Source organism: Gekko japonicus, unplaced genomic scaffold (genome assembly GCF_001447785.1).
Source record: "Gekko japonicus isolate JY-2015 unplaced genomic scaffold, Gekko_japonicus_V1.1 scaffold2271, whole genome shotgun sequence".
In the NCBI taxonomy this organism is placed as follows: domain Eukaryota; kingdom Metazoa; phylum Chordata; class Lepidosauria; order Squamata; family Gekkonidae; genus Gekko; species Gekko japonicus.
In genome coordinates this window covers 98760-121184 of record NW_015160291.1, presented here as the reverse complement: position 1 = coordinate 121184, position 22425 = coordinate 98760, and the positions used below count along the sequence as shown (strand labels likewise).

Sequence of the window (22425 nt, the reverse complement as noted above, 5' to 3'; positions counted from 1 at the left end):
AATTGCAAGTAGATAAATAGGGACCACTTCGGTGGGAAGGTCACAGCGTTCCGTGCGCCTTGGTGTTTAGTCATGCTGGCCACATGACCACGGAAATGTCTTCGGACAGCGCTGGCTCATCGGCTTTAAAAGGGAGATGAGCACCGCAACCCTAGAGTCGGACTCGACTGGCTTTCAAGCAAGGGAACCTTTACCTTTTACTTTACTCTTGTGCTAAAATATTGCACTGAATCGACAGCACCCGACTGTTATGCTATAACCCTCTCCACTGCAGGACAGTTTCAAATCCCCACCCCCCAAAAAAGAGTTCCAACATGTTTTCCCTTTATGAGGCTGTTCAAGCAGAGTGGTGTGGAATCCCTGAACATCTGTAATTAATTTATTTATTGGCATTTATATCCTGCCCATCTCATAAACGGGCTCAGGGCGGGTCACAGCGTGTCGATAAAATTTAAAACACATTGAAACATATAAAAACAGTAGTCATGCTTGCCATAGGGAGAACCCGGCCCATTGATGTAACTAAGTATGGCCGGTTATCAGTGGGTGGGAGACCGCAACCTTGAGGGGGGGGGCATATGTGGACTCCTGCTGCCTCAGCCAAAAGCCTGGCGGAAGAGCTCCGTCTTGCAGGCCCTGCGGAACTGCATAAGATCTCGCAGGGCCCTGATCTCAATAGGGAGCATGTTCCACCAGGTGGGGGCCAGGGCAGAAAAAGCCCTGGCCCTGGTCGAGGCTAGGTGGACATCCTTTGGGCCAGGGATCGCCAGGAGATGTTGACTCTCAGAGCGTAACGCTGTCCGAGGCGTGTATGGGAAGAGGTATGTTGGAAGAAGCAGAACCCTTAGGTATGTTGGAAGAAGCAGAAAACATTGGTGCATTTTTTTCTTTCTTTCACAGCTGGACTCCTGTTTCCCAAAGCTAGCCTCACCGGCTGGCTGGAAGACGTAAACTATCCATTTACCCAGGGCTCTGAGAGAGGAGAGAGACTGTCAGGTAGCTGCTCAGTTATGTAACAGGGCTTTTTCGGTAGCGGCTCCTACCTGGTGAAATGAGCTCCCAGAGGAGATCCGGGCCCTGTGGGACCTTGTACAGTTCCGCAGGGCCTGTAAGGCGGAGCTCTTCCGCTAGGCGTTTGAGTAGGAGGCGTCACGACTGTTACCATCTGTCAATGACTCTTATTATCTGTCCTAGCCCTTCATTACCAACTCGCCATGAGCGCTAAAATGGTGGTACTGCGTAGAACTGTGGCCACTAAAGATACCATCCTGATGACGTTATCTGTTCCCTTGTTAGATATTATGGAGAGCACTTATGTTGTATTGAATGTTTTTAAAATGCAGGTTTAATGTTTTATGTATTGGGCATTGACCCCATCTGTACACCGCCCTGAGCCCGCTTGCGGGGAGGGCGGGTTATAAATTTAAATAAATAAATAAATGTTATTTTCATATACCATTTTGTGAGGCCTCACAGTACATGCTAATTCTATGGAAATATCACCCAATTGATGTTTGAAATCAGGCCCGTAGCCAGGATTTTGTAGCTTGTGGGGCCAAAAATTTTCTGGTGGGGCTGCCATTATGTTTATGTCAGCTCCAATTCATCCCCAAGCCTGACTGCCGTGGGCCACCCCTCTCCCTCCCCTCCCGAAAGATTTAAAGGGCCCTTCGGCTGATCGACGGGGAGCATGTGACCTGCCGATCAGCTGGAGGGCCCTTTAAATCTTGCAGGAGGGAGGGAGAGGGGTGCAAGCCATCCCCTGCTTCTTCTCAAAAGCATTTAAAGGAGAAGCGGAGGCCCCGTGCACATGACCCCTGCCCCCCTCCCCAATTCGTCTCAAAAAATCTTCTCAGAAAATGTTGTGGGGCTGGCCCTTTAAGGAAGGGGGTGGAACCCCCAATAGCCCCACTGTAGCTACGAGCCAGTTTGAAATATTTCTTGGAATCCCTGAATGAGGGGCAACTTTCATTGTTCATAATTCTGGGGAAGGACAGAGATTGGCTGGTAGCTGTTCAGTTGTATGTCGGGAAACTGATTTTGTACACCAGGCTGTGAGATTCCTGGCAGAAATTAGTTGACCTAAATTTCACCCACTTTGTGCTGGAAAGATTTCTCAGAATACTTGGGGGGGGGGGTGTCTTTCATCTAGTAAAGAGAGTACATAATAATATCCACGTGTATCATGGATTGTCTATGCAGTGCTGGGCTTTCCTGAATATAATAATATGTACATCAATCCATCTTGCTCAATATTGTCTTCTTGCACTGGAAATGGCTCTTGAAGACCTTAGCTGGAGTCTTCCAAACACTTATTCTTGAGATCTTCTAGCAGGAGATCCAAGGATTGAAGTTGAGACTTCATGCGTGGCGATCCAACATGCTACACTACATTGGTATCAAAATGTGAAGAATTTTCTGTTATTCATAATAGGAATTAAGAAGATTTGTTCTCTGATCCAAGGATCCACTTCTCTCTCATCAGGTTTCTCTTTGCTATTTCTGCAGGTGGTATGAAGGAATGGAAGAAAAAGGGTGAAGAGCAGAAAAAGAAAACTGAAGCAAATGAGTGCATTCAGAAATTAATTTCTTCTTATGGTGCAGACTTCCATGAGATTCCAGTAAAGGAACGCCGCAGTAGTAGAAATAAGGTCCCTCTGTCAGCTGTTAGCCTGCATGCAGAAATTCACAAAGGGGAGAAATGCGCTGATCATGGAGATAGCTTCAGTCAGACCCCAAGTTTTAATTCCCATCAAAGAATAGACATGGAGGAGAAACCATATAATTGCTCAGAGTGTGGAAAGAGCTTCAATGTGATTTCGAATCTAATTTCCCATCAAAGAACCCACACAGGGGAGAAACCATATAGATGCTCAGAGTGTGAAAAGAGCTTCAGTCACAGCACAGGCCTTGCTTATCATCAAAGAATCCACGCAGGTGAGAAACCATACAAATGCTTGGAGTGTGGACAGACTTTCAGCATGAGCTCCAGCCTTACTTCCCATCAAAGAATCCACACAGGAGAGAAACCTTATAAATGTTCGGCATGTGGGCAGAGCTTCAGTCACAGCTCAAGCCTTGCTTACCATCAAAGAATCCACACAGGGGAGAAGCCATATACATGTTCGGAGTGTGGGAAAAGTTTCAGTCACACCTCAGGACTTGCTTACCATCAAAGAATCCACACAGGTGAGAAACCATACAAATGCTTGGAGTGCGGACAGAGCTTCAGTGTGAGCTCAAGCCTTGTTTCTCATCGAAGGATCCACACAGGAGAGAAACCTTATAAATGCTCACTATGTGAACAGAGCTTCAGTCACAGTTCAAGCCTTGCTTACCATGTAAGAATCCATACAGGGGCAAAACCTTATAAATGTTCAGAGTGTGGAAAGAGCTTTAGCCATAGCTCAGGCCTCACTTATCATCAAAGAATTCACAATGGGGAGAGGCCATATAAATGCTTGGAGTGTGGAAAGGGCTTCAGTGTGAGCTCAAGTCTTACTGCCCACCAGCGAATCCACACAGGAGAAAGACCGTATGAATGCTCAGAGTGTGGAAAGTGTTTTAGTAGTAGGACAGGATCTATCAGACATCAAAGAATCCACACAGGAGAGAAACCATATAAATGCATGGAATGTGGAAGAAGCTTCAGTGTGAGTGTAAACCTTACTTCCCATCAAAGAATTCATACAGGAGAGAAACCATATAAATGTTCAGAGTGTGGAAAGTGTTTCCCTGACCACTCACGTCTTGGTGTGCATCAAAGAATACATACCGGGGAGAAACCATATAAATGCATGGAATGTGGAAGAAGCTTCAGTGTGAGTGTAAACCTTACTTCCCATCAAAGAATTCATACAGGAGAGAAACCATATCAATGTTTAGAATGTGGAAAGAGTTTCACTCAGAGCACAAACCTTACAAGGCATCAAAGAATCCATTTTGGTTAGAAGCCATTTAATTGCTTAACAGTTGGAAAGATCTTCAGTGGTCACACTGATTCTTATCTTAGTACCTAATATTAGCCAGTTGGAACAAAATGTTCCATATGGTAGATTTAAATATTGCAAGTGCTTTGCAGGACATGTGGACTAAAACGTTTAAATCTATGTATGCATTCCTTAAGAATTCCCCTGTGATCTATGTGTTATTTATTTACCTGATTCTGACAACAGACCTGAGCTGATCGTTATTCTAATGACTGATTGTTATTCTAATGACTGTTCTAATCTGGGAGAATCGGGTTTGATTCCCCACTCCTCCACTTGCACCTGCTGGATGACCTTGGGCAAGCCATAGTTCTGGCACAGCTGTTCTTGAAAAAGAGCAGTTTCTGTCAGAGCTCTCTCAGCCCCACCTACATCACATAGGGTGTCTGTTGTGGGGAGGGGAAGGGAAAGGAGTTTGTAAGCTGCTCTGAGACTCCTTTGGGTAGTGAAGGGCGGGGTATAAATCCAATCTCTTCTATATACTGCCACGTCAGTGACAAACATCTGTCTGCCAGTGGTCAGTTGATGTTAACTCTTTTAATTTCTATTGACATAGGACTAGACATTGTCAGCAATATCTGTTGTTAAGGAATGGCTTACTAAGGACTTGGAATTAGCAGAACTGGAAAAGCTCATTGACAAAATCCATTGAGATAAATATTTTTTATTCCATTCTGCTGCGTGAAAGATTGTCTCTCATTTGTTGAATAGCCATGTAGACTTTATAATGATGAAAACAGATTTCTTTTTGTAATTAAGTTGGTCTGTAGAAATTTTTTGGCAAACCACCTCTGCTCCTCTTATGCTTTATATTTATTTATATTTATATTTTCAATTTGTGCCCCGCCCTCCCCGCGTGTGGATTCAGGGCGGCTTACACAGTTGGTACAGAAATACCAATAAAACACATAAAATCAAGTTAAAACAATTCAAATGATCATAAAGTGCTAGTGATCCTTCATTCGTTACTTAAGGTGGTGTGCTAAAAATATTTGCAAGCAGACAGTCCAAGCAGGCTGTCGATATAAATTCCAGAGGCAACAGGGCTTCGGTGGCGGCGGCTCCAAAAGCCTGGCGGAAGAGCTCCGTTTTACAGTTCCTGCGGAATTGTAAGAGATTCTGCAGGGCCCTGATCTCCTCTGGGAGCTCATTCCACCAGGATGGAGCCACCACCGAGAAGGCCCACGCCCTGGTTGTCACCAGCCTGGCCTCCTTGAGACTTGGGAGGGCCAGTCGGGTCTGGGCCCCTGAACGCAGTGCTCTCTGGGGAACGTGGGAAAGGTGGTCCCTCAGGTATGTAGGTCCCTGACCATAAAGGGCTTTAAAGGTAAGAACCAGCACCTTGAAACAAATTCAGTATGCTATCGGCAGCCAGTGCAGTGCCTTGAGCACAGGCTGGATGTGCTCCCATCAACAGCCTAGCCACAGCATTTTGCACCAGCAAAGCATTAAAGTTGTGAGCGAGCGATTTGGCTACTGTATAAATTAGTGTGCTCTGGAGCCCTCCTTCCTGAGTGAAGACAGAAATGTGAGCCGGAGGCTAAAAAACTGTGAGCTAGCTCACACTAACTCAGAGGGAACACTGAGGCCTTGTTTATCTGCCAGGAAGTAACCTGTGTTCTGCAGCCAGCACAAGCCCCCCTCCCCCAAAAAACTAGTTTCTTCCCTGTTTTGCATTCTGTCAGGCCTCCCCACAGCATCAATGAAGTACACTCTTGCATAAAGTTTTTACTTTATTTGAAGCTATAGCTGCATGTACAGGATCACTGTTAGGAATGAGGGGGGAGCAACGAGCATGGCAGGTTATAGTACATTCAAACAGCTGAGGCCCAATTGTGGGACTTCCCCCGTGTGCCATCGGGCCTGGGAGCAAACGCTTCTAGGCGGCATAACATATCTCCTTCCCACAGTTCTCCGTGAGATTACCCAAGCAACTATCCAGCAGCAACCACCTGTGGCCTTGAGAGATATAGACATTCCAGCAGCTAAGCAATTAAGCGCATCAACAGGTCTACATATGAAAGCAAAAGCAATCAAGCGCATACATGGGAAACCAACAGAAAAGAAATGCACTCATTTCCAATTTTTTTTTTGAAACATCACATAACCACCACATATGATAAAATGTGCCTATCTACATATGAAAGCAAAAGCAATCAAGCACATACATGGGAAAGCAACAGAAAATAAATTTGGCCGCATGCTGACACATTCTCAGAACCTTTATTCAGCCAAAGAAATTATGGCACTCTGATATTATTCTCACTGGCCGATAATTTGTCTCTCTTGAGTTTGTTGGGAAGGATGTAATTACAGATACCCTCAAAGCTGGGTGCAATAGTCTCGCTTCCCATCCAGCAAACAGCTGCTGTTCCATTTGACATACTGAGGCCAGACTCACTGCAGTAATGCATCCCCCACCGTCCACTGAGGCAGCTGGAATGGGGATGGCACATGCATTGCTGAAGGAGGAAGCCAAGTATGCAAAAACACTGAGGGAGGGCCCTGACCCCACCTCACCCCAATCCTGGGTCCTGGTCCACAGAGTGCTTTAAGAAAGGACTCGGCAAGGCAGAGGTCCCTCCTGTCATGCTTTAGCGACCACAATAATCAAGCCGACATTTTTCTTCAAAGGTTCCAGCTGGGAGACTGAAAAACCTGAAAGTGAAACGTGCCAGCTTGGAGGATAACAGCTGATGCAGTAATGTTACCAGTGGTCCTTGAAGAGCAAGTGGTAGAGCAAAATGTCATCTTGTTCAGAAATCCTCTTTAAACTGTTGTTATAGACCAAGACTTGCATGCAAACCGTTCCAACAAACAAAGGCAGTAAAAGTACAATCTTCTTCTTCTCCTTCTCCTTCTTCCTCATCTGTCTCTTCTTCTTCTTCACTAACTTGCTATCTTACACTTCTTTTTTGACAACACAGTCCAGAGATTCAAGAAAACTGTTTCAAAACAAACCACTATCACATACCCTGTGGTGGGACTCACATCCCACTTAGAGGAGGACCACGTCAAAAGTCCTCTGACCCGCGGCCGCAGCCAGGGTTTTGTAATTCGAGGGGCCTTTAAATAAGTTGGGGGCACTGACGTCACAATTTTTTAAAAAAAATTAAATAAAATTGTAAAAACTCACTTTTGCAGTGCTTGCAGTCTGCTTGCCTACACGGGGAAGCAAGCTGTGCTTGGGGAAGGGGCGGTGGTGGGGAGTCCTCCAGGTGGACCAGAGAGTTGGGGGACCTAGGAGCTGCACAGAAGTCAGGGGGCCTTGGCAGGAAGTCGGGGGGCCAGGCCCTGAAACGCCCCACTGTAGCTACAGGCCTGCTCTGACCCCCTGAAGAGAAGACCTTTTCACCCTGACTTGCAGGTATCGTTTGCATTGCTCCAGAAGGGGAATGGGGGGGGGGGGTCCGCTCTGCTTCTTGGAGGGATTCTACCTGTGAACTAATGGGAGTGTTAAGTCGCTCGCTTAGAAGTCAGAGAGTGATTCAGCAAGAACACAGCTTTATTCTTCAACTCGAACACAACTCCAACACAGATCAACATCTGATAGCCAGAACAGCTTTTACATTGCAGCTGTCCTGCTTTTAAACATTCCCGGCTAATGTAGCCACACCCACTGTACAAATACCAACCAATACGGTTGTTCACATGACCAATCATGGACGTTTCCAATCAGGGAGCTTGCTGTGAAATGATTGGCTTGTTACTTCCTGGGCTAGCGATACGATTGGATGTATTTGGATCCTAGCCCAGGATGAAGCTTAACATTGCTGTTCAATGAGATGTTTCACATACATTCTGCATTCCATGGCAGCTATGGAATACACTACAGGGAGAGAATTCGGATTCCTGGACGTAGTGTCCGCTTTCCCCCCCGCCCCGCCATCCTGGAAAGATCTGGAATTGCATTTGGGGTGAAGCCCTGCCCCTGGACTGCGGGGGTGTGTGTGTGTGGATTGGAGGGGGTATGCAAAGGCACCTCAACTTTTGAATGGAGGTGAAAGGCAGGCAGGCTGAGTTTGATTTTTGGGGAGGGGGATGGAAAAGGATATAATCCAGTCCCCCGCTAGTTGCGGCTCATCCAACCTCTGTTCTTTTCCTACTCCCAAATCAGGACTCCCACCCCACCTTTCTGCAAAGCCAGCACATCTCTGGGGATAGAACTCAACAATCTTTGCTTTGAATTTGGGTGGGGTGGATCTTGGGTGGGGGGGAGCAGTGTTCCCTCTAAGCTGAGTTAGTGTGAGCTAGCTCACAGTTTTTCAGCCTCCGGCTCACATTTTTGTCTTAGCTTAGGAAGGGATGGCTCCAGAGCAAGCTAATTTATGCAGGAGCCAAATTCCTTGCTCACAACTTTAATGCCAGTAGCTCACAAAGTATAATTTTTGCTCACAAGACTCCACAGTTTGGGGGGGGGGGGGTTGGGAAGAGTTGGATTTATACCCCACCCTTCACTTGGAGTCTCAGAGCAGCTTACAATCTCCTTCCCTTCCTCTCCCCACAACAGACACCCTGTGAGACTGGAGCCATGACCATACCTGAAAAACACCAAAGGTTTGCAGAAAAATCTGAAATTGAAGCGTGTGTGTGTGTGTGTGTGTGTACATGTAGTGTGCACAGACACACACACAGGTTAAAAAAAAAGGCAGTACCTGTACTGTTAAGAAACAAATGCCTTTAGTGGTCATTGCTAGGCAACCACACACCCTTCTAACCTTGGTTTCTATCAGTGGAGAGCCAGCTTGGTGTAGTGGTTAGGAGCGGCGGACTCTAATCTGGAGATTCCCCACTCCTCTATGTGAAGCCAGCTGGGTCACCTTGGGTCAGTCACAGTTCTCTCAGAACTCTCTCAGCTCAAAAATTAAGTTTTCCTCACCACCTAGTGGTACATAACACTAAAAGAGCTAGAACTCTCGGCTGCCAGACAATCTTAGGATCTCCTGGCTAGAACACACATTGCCATATGGTAATGATTGATTAATTATTATTCTGTCAGTAAAAGGCGGGAGAAGGGGGCAAGGCCCTTCCCAGGGCTGTTTCGGCCTTTGAGAGAGGACTCATCAAGGCCAGGCCTGACAGTAATCGCTGGGTGATTTGATACCACGCAACTTGCTTGACTTACCCAGAACTGGCTGCTTGCTACTGTTCAGCAGAAGCCACTCCACAAAAGCAAGTATGCTGTAGTGGTTAAAGTAAAAGACTGTGATCTGGGAGACTCAGGTTAAGAACATAAGAACATAAGAGACGCCATTGTTGGATCAGGCCAAAGGCCCATCCAGTCCAACACTCTGTGTCACACAGTGGCCAGAAATACCAGGTGCCATCAGGAGGTCCACCAGTGGGGCCGGGACATTAGAAGCCCTCCCACTGTTGACCCCCCCCCCCAAGCACCAAGAAGACAGAGCATCCCTTGCCCCAGAGCCCCTATCTATACCTTATAGCTAATAGCCACTGATGGACCTCTGCTCCATATGCTTATCTAATTCCCTTTTGAAGCCGTCCATGCTTGTAGCCGCCACCACTTCCTGTGGCAGTGAATTCCATGTGTTAATCACTCTTTGGGTGAAGAAGTACTTCCTTTTATCCGTTCTAACCCGACCGCTCTGCAGTTTCATGGAGTGCCCACGAGTTCTGGTATTGTGAGAAAGGGAGAAAAGTACCTCTTTCTCTACCTGCTCTATCCCATGCATAATCTTATAAACCGCAATCATGTCACCCCGCAGTCGTCGTTTCTCCAAGCTAGAGCCCTAAGCGCTTTAGCCTTTCCTCATGGGGAAAGTGTTCCAACCCTTTTATCATTCGAGTTGCCCTTTTCTGCACTTTTTCCAAAGCTATAATATCCTTTTTAAGGTGTGGTGACCAGAACTGCACACAGTATTCCAAATGAGGTCGCACCATTGATTTATATAGGGGGTTTTATTCTGCATCTTTAAACTTAGATCATCTAATCTGGCTAGTTCTAATATTTTATTTATCAGATCTTCCCTTGTAGGTAATCCTTCTGCCTTCCATAGTTTATCGGGCGCCCAGTGCCATCTGTGAAACATTCTAAACACATTTTCTTTGTATGCTATCGCTCTCATAGATTTGGCCATTTCCCACATATTTGCCCATTTCTCTTCCCCTGATTCTCCTATATCCCTCATCCAGGTGATCATTACAGATTTAATTTCTTCGTCCTGTTCAAAGTCCGTTAGTAAGAACTTATACAGCTTCTGGATTAGTTTGTCGTTTGAGGACAGCCATATTTTGTCTAATTCAAGAAAGATATGATAAGAGGTTTTGAGGACCAAAATAAATAACCTTCTTTATTGCAGTCGCACACTGTCTCGACATTTTCAGTGAGTTATCCACTACAACTCCAAGATCTCTCTCTTGATCAGTCTCTGCCAGTTCAGACCCCATCAATGTGTATTTATATTTAGGATTTTTGGCTCCAATGTGCATCACCTTGCACTTGGCCACATTGGACCCCATTTGCCACGTTGACGCCCACTCGCCCATCCTTGACAGATCCCTTTGGAGTGCCTCACAATCCTCACTGGTTTTCACCACCCTGAACAACTTTGTATCATCCGCAAATTTAGCCACTTCACTGCTTACTCCCAACTCCAAATAATTAATAAACAAGTTAAAAAGCAGTGGACTAAGTACTGATCCCTGTGGTACCCCACTGCTTACCTCCCTCCACTGAGAAAATTGCACTGAGGTTCAAATCACCACTCTTCCATGGAAGCTTATCGGGTGACCTTGGGTCAGTCTAACCCAGGGATGGCCAAACTGTGGCTCGGGAGCCACATGCGGCTCTTTCACACATATTCTGTGGCTCCCAGGGCAGCTGGGGAAGTGAAGGGGAGGCACGCCCTTCCCCAGTCTGTGTCCCCTTCCCTGGGTAGGCTTGAAGCGGGGGGGGGGGAGCAGAGAAAGAAAGCAACTTTAACTTTAAATGCGTTCTCAAAGCCTGCTCCCTGAGCCTACAAATATCATTGGACAAATAAATATAATTGTCAATATCTGTTTTTACCACCTTTGTTTTTATTTTTGGCCGTCTCATTTAATGTGAATAAAAAGCACATTTGCATATTTTTCAATGAAAAACATGTGTAACATCTGTTCATGTCTTGCGCCTCTCAAACATCTGACATTTATTCTATGTGGCTCTTACGTGAAGCAAGTTTGGCCACCCCGGTCTAACCTATCATACAAGGTTGTTGAGAGGATAAAAAAGAGCAGAGGGCAATGATGTCAGCTGCTTTGAGTCCCCATTGTGAAGAAAAACACAATATAAATGAAGGAAATACATTACAGATATAGCTGAAGATGGGGGAGCAATAAAAGGTAGTTTGGTGGGTGGGTGGGAAGGAGAGAAGGAAGCAGGGGAAAGCAAGGATAGGGGGTTGCCAGGTGGAAGGGAAAAAAGGAAATGGGAGAGGGAATAAAGGAAAAGGTGAGTGGCACAATGCAACTGAGCCATAGTTTCCCTAGATGGAGGTAGAAGGAGGGAAAGCTGCAGGGAGCACGTAAAGGTTGATTTGCTGGTGGGTAGGAAACAGAGAAGGAAGTAGGAAAACAGGAGAAGGTGTGAAGGCATTCAGGGAAGGGAAGGGAAGGGAAGGGAAGGGAAAGATGAAACAGTGGGGGAGGGGGAAATGAGATGCCCCCCCACAAGTCCTGCTTGTATATACGAATTGTTTGCTTAGGCAAGAGAATTAAGATCCATTTTAATAGAATTACCTGAAACATTTATCTGCTTGGTTTGCTAAGAAAGTTGAGTAGTTAAGTCTAATAATAAATCACAATGCATTAGCCAGAGTACATTCTACCTCAGGCAGACTCTAAAAACAGGCCTAGCTATATTTTTACTACCCTTGTGTCAACAAATGAGACCTTCAGGTTTTCATGTAACTGAGCACAGGATAATTATTAAACTGGGTACAGAAAAGAATGTTACAGAATTTGAATGGGCTGTAAGGTCCATGATCTGACTGAGCTTGCTTCACACGGTGAAGATTTATAGGGTTTCTCCCATGTGGATTCTTTGATGGAAAGTAAGGTTTGCACTCTGCCTGAAGTTCTTTCCACACACTGAACATTTATATGGTTTTTCCCCTGTGTGGATTCTTTGATGGCAAGTGAGGCTTGCTCTGTAACGGAAGTATTTCCCACACTCTGAGCACTGATACGGTTTCTCCCCTGTGTGGATTCTTTGATGGGAAGAAAGGTGTGCGCTCCTTTTGAAACGCTTTCGACAGATTGAGCATGCATATAGGGATTCCCCAGTATGGATTCTTTGATGGGAAGTAAGGCTTGTTTTGTAACTGAAGCGCTTTCCACACTCTGAGCACTGATGTGGTTTCTCCCCTGTGTGGATTCTTTGATGGGAAGCAAGGGCTATGCTGTGCTTGAAGTTTTTTCCACACTCAGGGCATTTATATGGTTTCTCCCTGGTATGGATTCTTTGATGGAAAGTAAGGTTTGCTCTGTAACGAAAGCATCTTCCACAATCTGAACACTGATATGGTTTCTCCCCTGTGTGGATTCTTCGATGTCTTGTCAGGCTGGCACTCTGAGCGAAACACTTTCCACACACTGAGCATGTATATGGTTTCTCTCCCGTGTGGATTCTTTGATGGGTTGAAAGGGTTATGCTGTGACCGAAGCTCTTTCCGCACTCAGGGCATTTATATGGTTTCTCCCCTGTATGGATCCTTTGATGGGAAGAAAGTCTTGTGCTGTGATTGAAGCTTTTCCCACAATCTGAGCATGTATATAGCTTCTCCCCTCTGTGTATTCTTTGATGGGAAGCAAGGCTCGAACGGTTCCTGAAGCTCCTTTCGCATTCTAAGCATTTATATGGTTTCTCCCCTGTGTGGATATTTTGATGGGAAAAAAGGCTAGCACTCTGTGTAAAGCTCTTTCCACACTCTGGGCACTGGTATGGTTTCACCTCTGAGTGGATTCTTTGATGGAAAATAAGGTTGGCACTCTGCCTGAAGCTCTTTCCACACTCTGAGCACTGATATGGTTTCTCTCCTGTGTGGATTCTTTGATGGGAAGTAAGGCCCCCACGCTGCCTGAAGCTCTTTCCACACTCTGAACACTGATATGGTTTCACTCCTGTATGGATTGTTTGATGGGAAGTAAGGTTCGATCTGTTCTTGAAAGCCTTTCCACAATCTGAGCATTTATATGGTTTCTCCCCTGTGTGGACCCTTTGATGTTGTATAAATTTGTCCTTTCTTCCAAAGCTCTTTCCACACTGTGAGCACGTGTGTGATTTCTCTTGCACGTGGAGCGTTTCCTGTAAAACAGGGGGTTTGACTCCCCTAAAGCTCATTGAATACTCTGAATCTTTTAACGGCTTTTCCTGATTTTCCATAGTCTCATGCAAGATAAAGCCTGGTTTCCCAGTTAAGATTTTGGCATACTGAGTGAAAACCATTTTTCCTTCACGACTTTCCTCTTGGACAGGGATTCCATGAAAATTAGCACTTTCAGAAGCAATGGATTTCTTCCTCCACTTTGGTTTTGCTTTGGTTTCCCTTTTCTGCTCTTCTCCCTCTCTCTCGCACGCCTGCCCTGTAAGAATGAATAAAAAAGAAACCAAGTGAGGGAGAAATTGAGCCTCCATCCAGAGAATAAACAGAGCTAACACCTAGAGTGAAAATCAGAGTGGAAAAGGCTAAGTGAGCAGATAAAACCTGTCATAACCAGGGGTCATTTCCTGCAGGAGCGCACAGGAGTGGAGCTCCAGCAGTAAAGAGCCCAGGGGGCGGGCACATGCAACAAGCCCCACCCCCTGCTCCCAGCAGCCCTCAGTCAGAGCAAGAAGCAGCCAGAAAAGGTGCAAAGCCCCCCCCCCCCAGCTCCCCGGTCCAAAACAATCCAGTAGCACCTTTAAGATCAAATTTTATTCAGGTACAAGCTCTCCCTCCTCTGTGAGGGCAGATCCGCACGTCCCCCCGCCTAATAGCTAGCAATACAAAAGAGTCCAGTGGAGCCTGAGCGGTGGGTGTTGCCTTCTGACACACTTCTCGTGATATCAGGGGGTGTGGCATATACAAATAAGTTATGCTAATGAGTTATGCTAATGAGCTCCTGCACCTCTTTTTTTATGAAATGACCCCTGGTCATAACACTCTTTTCACTGGTATTAAATGACCATCCAAGTGATGGAGAATATCGAGCAATGGACTTGGAGACCTTGGTTTAAATTTAGTGATAAAGGAATCGCCCTGCATGAAATTCTCAAGTTCAGTGTCCTCTCATCGCCTCTGCGATAATTCCAAAGTGCTTGAGGGTTTTGAAGGTCACTTCAGTTGTGGTCACACGCGCCAGCTGAAGCGGTGTGTGTGTGTGTGTGTGTGTGAAGCGAGGCTATTTCCTCCAGAGGAATTTGACACGCAGTTGCAAGATCACCCCTCTCTTGGAAACTGCGGGCGCAGCCCGTCAGTGTGTAATCAGACGCAACTGCGGGCGAGTCTCTTTTTTTTGCCATTTGTTCCCCATGCGCTTAAACGAGGAATCGAGGCATCGCACCTCCGCTCTGAGGGCTCCCTATGGAGTTTGCGATGGTGCACATACTGCGAAGGGGTGTGTGGAAACAACAGCACAGAGTCGGGACGGCCTGATCAGACCATCCCGATGGCACGAGCGTGCGCTGGAGCGACCACACAGGGGAAAGAATGTCTGTGGCCTGTCGCAACCTGTTTACGACCGGGTTTTCCCCAGTGTCTTTTAACTCCGCATCTGTGACTGGAGCAGCACGGGTTGCCAATGCCTGCGGAACGCTTCCCAGATGTTGCTGTCTGATCGCGCCCTTTAAATCCTCCCGGCCTTCGTGCCTATGTCAGGTCTATTTGTGCGTAGGATCGCAGCCTTCACGTCAACCATAGACAATACACAATTGGGTTCCAGATATTACTCAGATCTGATCGACCGAAGGGAAGGCCCAACAGATAGAGAAAAAGGAGGATGCCCGCTGCCTCGACTAAAAGCCTAGTGGATAAGTGAAGGTCAAAGAAACACGGACTAAACCCTGACCTGGATAGTCCGGGCAAGCCCGATCTCATCAGATCTCGGAAGCTAAGCAGGGCCAACCCAGGCAAGTACTTGGATGGGAGACCTCCAAGGAATACCAGGGCTCTGAGACACAGAGGCAGGCATATCAAGCCACTTCTCTGAAAAAGTCCGAGGGGTTGCCAGAAATCACCATGACTTCCAGGCACGCAAGCACACAGACACAAATACTAAAAAGACAAAAGCAAAAAAAGGAACATGGACTACTACATGTAGTAGTTACTTCTTCACCCAAAGAGTGATTAACACTTGGAATTCACTGCCACAGGAGGTGGTGGCAGCTACAAGCATGGAGGGCTTCAAGAGGGGATTGGATAAACATATGGAGCAGAGGTCCATCCATGGCTATTAGCCACAAGGTATGGATACGAACGGAGCTGCGGTGGCTCAAGTGGTTAAGACGCTGAACTGCAGGCTGTCGAAGGTCAGTAGTTCAGCAGTTCGAGACCCAGGTGCCGCATGACGGAGTGAGCTCCCGTCTCTAGTTCCAGCTCCTGCCAACCTAGCAGTTCGAAAGCAAGAAATTGCAAGTAGATAAATAGGTACCACTTCGGTGGGAAGGTAACAGTGCTCCGTGTGCCTTGGTGTTTAGTTATGCTGGCCACATGACCACGGAATCGTCTTCGGACAGCTCTGGCTCTTCGGCTTTGAAACGGAGATGAGCACCACAACCCTAGAGGCGGACTCGATTGGCTTTCGAGCAAGGGAGACCTTTACCTTTTTATAGATAGGAACTTCCTGACTGGGGCAAGTGATGCTCTGTATTCTTGATGCTTGGCGGGGGGGGGGGACAGTGGGAGGACTTCTAGTGTCCTGGCCCCACTGGTGGACCTCCTGACGGCACCTGGTCTTTTTGGCCACTGTGTGACAAGAGCGTTGGACTGGATGGGCCACTGGCCTGATCCAACACTGGCTTCTCTTATGTTCTTATGCACATCTGCTACTCATGTCCTCAGTGACCTCCCTGTCGGACACTGAGAGAGATGAAAACATCAGTTCCTGCTTTCTGCATAGACCAATGAAAGGCAAAGAGGGAGCCGTACCCAGAGAGGCCACATTCCTGCGATTCTCCGCCATGACTTGTCTGTGCAGGGCCCTCTGGCCTGGGTCTAACAGGGCCCACTCTTCCTGGGTGAAGTAGACAGACACCTCCTGTAGAGTCACCAGACCCTGAAAGAAAGATTTTTCCTCTTTACAGATAACGTCACAGTCCAAAAACACAGAGAAGCTGAGGTGGGTGGGAGTGTTCTCCTGAACACAGGAAGCTTCCGTCGACTGTCTCAGATCACTAAGCCGTCAGTGTCAGAACTGGCTGCTCAGACTGGCTGCGGCTCTCCTGGGGAGTCAAGTACAGAGCTTGAGAACAGCCATTCCCAGTGAGCCCTTCTGACAGAATTATCTTCCTGGACCCAGGAGATGGTCGGAAGACAGAGGGCCCTGGGGTGTCCCCCACGATTCCTTCCCTACCTGATCTGGCCGCTTGGCTTCCCGTCCACCACAAAGACCTGAAGGTCCAGGACCGCCTGCATGTGCCCGATCACCTGTGATAAAAGCAAAGGAGGTGAGAAGAGACTGATACTTCAAAGGCCATGCTGAGGGGGAACAAAATACAATCTATTGGCATCTCCTTTGACTCCCTGCTCACCATAGGCGAGTCTCAAATATTCAGAACTTTGAGGCAGAGGATTCTGGACACTGAAAAACAAACTCTCTTCCAGTATTACCTGCCCCCCTCTGAAGTTCAATGTAACACAGAGAAACGGGCTTACAGCGGCCTGTTTTTTACAGCGTACAGCCACATCATTGAGACAAGCATCTATGCTTGCGCGCTTCGATGCTTTACCATCTGCCGTCCTTTATGGTAAAAGGTAAAGGTAAAGGTTCCCTTGCTCGAAAGCCAGTCGAGTCCGACTCTAGGGTTGCAGTGCTCATCTCCGTTTCAAAGCCGAAGAGCCAGCGCTGTCCGTGGTCATGTGGCCGGCATGACTAAACACCAAGGCACATGGAACGCTGTTACCTTCCCACCGAAGTGGTCCCTATTTATCTACTTGCAATGTCTTGCTTTCGAACTGCTAGGTTGGCAGGAGCTGGAACCAGAGACGGGAGCTCACTCCGTCATGCGGCACACTCGGGTTTCGAACTGCTGAACTACCGACCTTCCACAGCCTGCAGTTCAGCGTCTTAACCACTTGAGCCACCGCAGCGCCTTCCTTTATGGTAGATCTGCAAATGTTCCCTACTCTGAAAGGACCTGTCTATGTAGTAGCAGGAAAACAGAATCAATTACACACATCTTGCTTAGTTGTGAATTCTATGGCAAAATATGGGATGACCTAATCAGCCCCCTTGTGATCAATGGACACAGTTGCCCAGAAGAGAGACCAGTATCTTTCCTTCAATTAGATCTCCGCCCTCATATTACCTTTCCAGCGGCGAGGATCCTCTCTGTTGCCATGAGGGCTGGAGAATATAAGGTTAAAGCTCTGGTGGGATGATTGTCTTTGGCCCGGTCACATGGGCCAGAAAACCCGGGGGGGGGAGGCATGGCTCTTTGCGCTGTCGCAATCTGATGCGCGATTAGGCGATCAGACTTGACGGCGGCACACGGGGGCTTCCACCGTCGGCGCACGCAGCAAAGAGGACGCCGGTGCGATCACACCCCAGGAGTCCGGAGGCAGCCCGTGGCAAACCATTTGCTGGTAGGCTGATCCTGGTTGGCCACGGGAGTGCTACGCCTCCCGGATGTTCCGGTGAGATCGCGCCCGGAAAATCCACCAGAGTATCGTGCCTTCAGTGGGGCAAATACTCCGTGTGACCGGGGCCTTTGTATATTTAAAAACTGTGGTTTATATGATGCTGGGTTTTTTTTCTTTTTCAATCTATGCCAATAAAGGTTTTGACTGACTGACTGACTGACTGACTACTTCAAAGGCCTGAGGCCAGTATATTCCAGAGACCCCTTTCTTAGGCATGTTGTTCTTCACTCCTTAAAGTCACCTAGAGATCCCTCCGATGGCTACATTAAGATCTCAGAAGGGGCAGACGCCTTACATCTCTGGAGCTACTGCCAGGAGGTCCAGAGTTTGCTGAAATCCCAAGGAAACAATATGCATGATCCAGGTTGGCTTTCAAGGAGATTTCTAATGAGGCATCAAACTTACAGAAAATGCAGGCCAAGCTCTCAACTGCTGGGCCTCGGGCACGCACGCACACACAGAGCGAGGGTTGCCAAAATCGGAGGCAACATAACTAAAACCATGCACCTTATACTCCTAAATGCTGGCTATGAGTAAAAAAATAAAAATCATGAATTAAGCTATTCCCAACACCATAGTTTCCTCTAAGCTGAGTTGGTGTGAGCTAGCTCACAAATTTTTAGCCTCCGGCTCACACATTTTTGTCTTAGCTCAGGAAGGATGGCTCCAAAGCAAACTGATTTATGCAGCAGACAAATTGCTCGCTCACAACTTTAATGCCAGTAGCTCACAAAGTAGAATTTTTGCTCACAAGACTCCACAGCTTAGAGGGCACATTGCCCAACACTAAGATGAGCCAGGCCATCCTGCCCCTGGAGTCCAGTGGTGGGAAAAGCAATTAAGTTGGCCTGGCACATTTTTGAAGATAAGGGCTGCTAACAAGCACAAGAGAGAGAGAAACATTCTCACGAGAGTGGTCGAACGCTGTCCTCTCACAGAACTCAGGCCAACGAAGCACCCAGCCTGTAACGAAGATGGAGTCACACAGGCTGTGTACCCTCCCCCACCTTGCCTGAGAGATTAGTTTCACACTCTGCCTACACCACCTCCGTCTCAGACTTGACACATTCGGAGGAGAAGTTGATCTCAAAGAATGCGCTTTCGAATGCTTGAAATCAGGGCTTATTGTCTGGGGGAACGCGCCAGAACGGAGTTCCGGAACCTCTTCGACAAATTTATTTTTAAAATGTTTAAAAGTTCGTGAGTTTTCAGTGTACAGATTGAAAACTTCATTTCCCTCATGAGAGTTCCGGCACCTCTTTTTCCCAAAAAAAAGAAGAAGCCCTGCTTGAAACTGTTCCTTACAAACCAGGCCCACGGCACTGCTGTTGGACGCCAGTCGTCCTCGGATTGGAAGCTGTCCTGTGTATTCCACAGAGCCATGTTCCACATCCCTTCACTGACTAGTCTGAGATCTCAGAACATGAACACACGAAGCTGCCTTATACGGAATCAGACCGTCTGTCCATCAAAGTCAGTATTGACTACTCAGACTGGCAGCAGCTCTCCGGGGGTCTCAGGTGGAGAGGTCTTTCCCAGCACCCACTACCTGATCCTTTTAACTGGGGATGTCGGGGATTGAATCTGGGACTTTCTGCATGCCAAGCAGGTGATCTGAACCACAGTCCCTCCCAACCCATGTGAAGAACTTCCCTCCCCTCATCCCTTCCGTCCTCAAGAGACGAGGCTTATGTCTTCCACAGACAGCTTCTGTCACAACCTGAAACATTTTTGCTGAGAGAGCCCAGTTTTCTCTCCCCCGGCTGTCCCATCTCTGTGTAAAGAAATCACTCATAGTTCGTCTAGACTGCCTAGCCCCATAGCTAAATGACTAAAGGTGAACAAGCTGAAATGGACTGCTGAAGCCCAGGTAGTGAAGGGCCGGGTATAAATCCAATCTTTCTCTAGGAAAAGTGAAAGGTACAACAGGAATCCTTACCCAACGCAGTGGCACCTCTGTCTTTCTCCCACGTGGTCCCCCACAAGAACGGCCTTTGCCTCAGGTCAGACGGCACCTTCTTTTTCTCAGGGAAATAAGAACATAAGAACATAAGAGACGCCAATGTTGGATCAGGCCAAAGGCCCATCCAGTCCAACACTCTGTGTCACACAGTGGCCAGAAATACCAGTGCCATCAGGAGGTCCAGCAGTGGGGCCAGGACATTAGAAGCCCTCCCACTGTTGACCCCCCCAAGCACCAAGAAGACAGAGCATCACTTGCCCCAGAGCCCCTAGCTATACCTTGTGGCTAATAGCCACTGATGGACCTCTGAGGAGAGATTGGATTTATACCCCGCCCTTCACTTCGAGTCTCAGAGCGGCTTACAAACTCCTTTCCCTTCCCCTCCCCACAACAGACACCCTGTGAGTGTTTTTCAAGAACAGCTCTTTCAGAACTATGGATTACCCAAGGTCATCCAGCAGCTGCAGGTGGAGGAGTGGGGAATCAAACCCAGTTCCCCCAGATTAGAGTTCATGCACTTAACCACAACACCAAACTGGAAGAGGGCAGGCAGACACTTGGGAAGGGACGGGAAAGAGGAGGTTTCTAGGCTGGCTTCCTAAAAAGTACAGCATTTGGGAAGGGAGGATTTTTAGTGTAGGCTTTTCCATATTCTCCTCTTTAGAGGTCTCAGGATGAATCCCGCTCACCTGCTGGTCCTGATTCCTGTCCTCTGCCTGGCTGAGGAGGAAGCCTTCTGCCAGGGCCACCGCCTGGGAACTGGTCTCCGGCCCGCACTCCCTCACCCAGCTCTCCATCTCCGGGGGCAGGACAGCCAGGAACTGCTCCAGGATCACCAGGTCCAGCATCTCCCTCTTGCTGCGCCTCTCCGGCTTCAGCCACTGGCGGCAAAGACGGTGGAGTCGGCTGCAGACCTCCCGGGGCCCCTCCGCCTCCTGGTAGCCGAACTGCCTGAACAGCTGGCGCTGCACATCTGAACTTGTGGTGTCTCCACCCACTATCTTTTGGCCAGAGCTGTCTCTGAATTCCCCTCCGCTCCCAGCCTGGATGGCTTCAGGGCCTAGTTCCGCTTCAGGCTCAGCTGAGTTTAGCCTTCCCATCTTGGGCTCTGAGCCAAGAACACGGAGAGATCTTCTTTGCTCTGCCAAAAAATTCCTTTCTGAAGGCCACAACTGGCAAAAGAGGTGAGGCTCCAGAGTCCTGAGAAACCAAGAAGATGCTGTGTTAGCAAAGGGAAGAGAGCAAGAGAACTACCATGTTCTTGAAGGCCACAAATCATTACCAGTAATACGGTGAGTGGAAAAGGTCTCCCCCGTCCCCAAATCTTCTTCCCATCAATCGAACTGGGAGACTAAGTTCTAGAAATATGGAAAGCGCTGCTTATTAATGCTTTATTAAACCTAGAGATGTGAAGGCCCGGGAAAAAAACGTTTTTTCCCTGTTTTTTTTCCTGAAGCTTTTTTTGTTTTTTTCCGAAAAATTGGAAAAATTGAAAAAAGAAAAGAAAAAAAAATTGATTATGGAACGTTTTATTTTAACATGATGAATAAAATATTTTAAAACAAGGTGTTCAAATATTTTCCAAATAATTTCAAATATATATATGGTATCAGATTGATCTAATTTCTCTGCACTGGGAACAAGCAAGTCCTAGGTTACAAACTGAACTCTCCAATGCAAGAACAAGATGCATTTCTTCCTTTAGGAGGTGCTATTGTCAGAAGAAAATTAAAAGGTTTCAGTTTTGTTTTTGCATGTGGGTGGGTATTCTGTTTGTAATAATTGTTTGGGTACACTATATTTTTAATATGCTAGTTGTGATAATTTCATGCCAAGTAAAAATGTCCATAGTCATATTTTGTTTCTAAAGTAACAAAATGACTTTCGCTCTAGAAAAGACAAAAGAAATGCTAATGTAGCATTTTTTCAATTTTTCCGAAAATTTCCATTTCCCCCCCAAAAAAACTGGGAAAAAAACTGGTTTTTTTCTGAGCTTCAAAATTTCCGGAAATTTTACATCTCTAATTAAACCTCTTTACGGTCTAACTACTTAAAAGATCCTCTTTTCCCTACTCAGCCAAGGGAAAGAATCAGGGCATATTCAGCTATGGCTCCCTGGGTCATGAATTCCCCCTCCCTAACAATCCAGCTTCTGACAGGGCTTTTATTTGGGGGGGGGCACCACATCAAAACAGGTCCCGATTTATCAGTCTTATAACCCAAATATTTTAGCATCTTTTACAAAAGGTTTCACACTTTTTTTTTTCCATTAGTGTGGCTGCCAGAACGATTTTTCATTACGGGATGCTAGATTTATTGTGACATTTCAGTACTTCTCGATAATTTTGTGTCACAAGTAAACTCTACATTCACATAAGACTGTACGACTGTTGTGACTGTACGAGACGGTTTTCCATACCAAATAATATTCCCTTTTGCTTCTTTTAAATGACTACAAAATTTGTTCTGTTTTCCACTTCTATCTCTCTACCAAGAAAACAGTGAATACACCTGATATTTGCATCTTAGTGTTAGCCAGGGGTCATTTCCTGCAGGAGCGGACCTTCGGCAGTAAAGAGCCCAGGGGGCGGGCACACGCAACAAGCCCCACCCCCCCCTCCCCCCGGCCCTCAGC

The 22425-nt window shown here is 47.1% G+C and overlaps 2 protein-coding genes across 2 annotated transcripts in view; one reads left to right on the top strand and one right to left on the bottom strand.

The window, feature by feature from the left end:
* The first annotated feature begins 2711 nt into the window (after positions 1–2711).
* The window catches only part of LOC107114461 (zinc finger protein 721-like), an 88612-nt gene continuing 68898 nt past the window's right edge, over positions 2712–22425 (top strand). Inside the window, 1 exon segment of the mRNA XM_015415962.1 lies at positions 2712–3927. Coding sequence (XP_015271448.1) covers positions 2766–3927 — 1162 coding nt within the window. The 5' untranslated portion in view covers positions 2712–2765.
* Positions 11961–22425, bottom strand: part of LOC107114446 (zinc finger protein 850-like) — a 30216-nt gene continuing 19751 nt past the window's right edge. The window contains exons 3-4 of the mRNA XM_015415937.1: positions 20132–20138; positions 11961–13274 (exon numbers count right to left, since the gene is read on the bottom strand). Of these exons, the coding sequence (XP_015271423.1) occupies positions 12004–13274; positions 20132–20138 (1278 nt within the window). The 3' untranslated portion in view covers positions 11961–12003. The remainder of the gene's footprint in view (positions 13275–20131; positions 20139–22425) is intronic.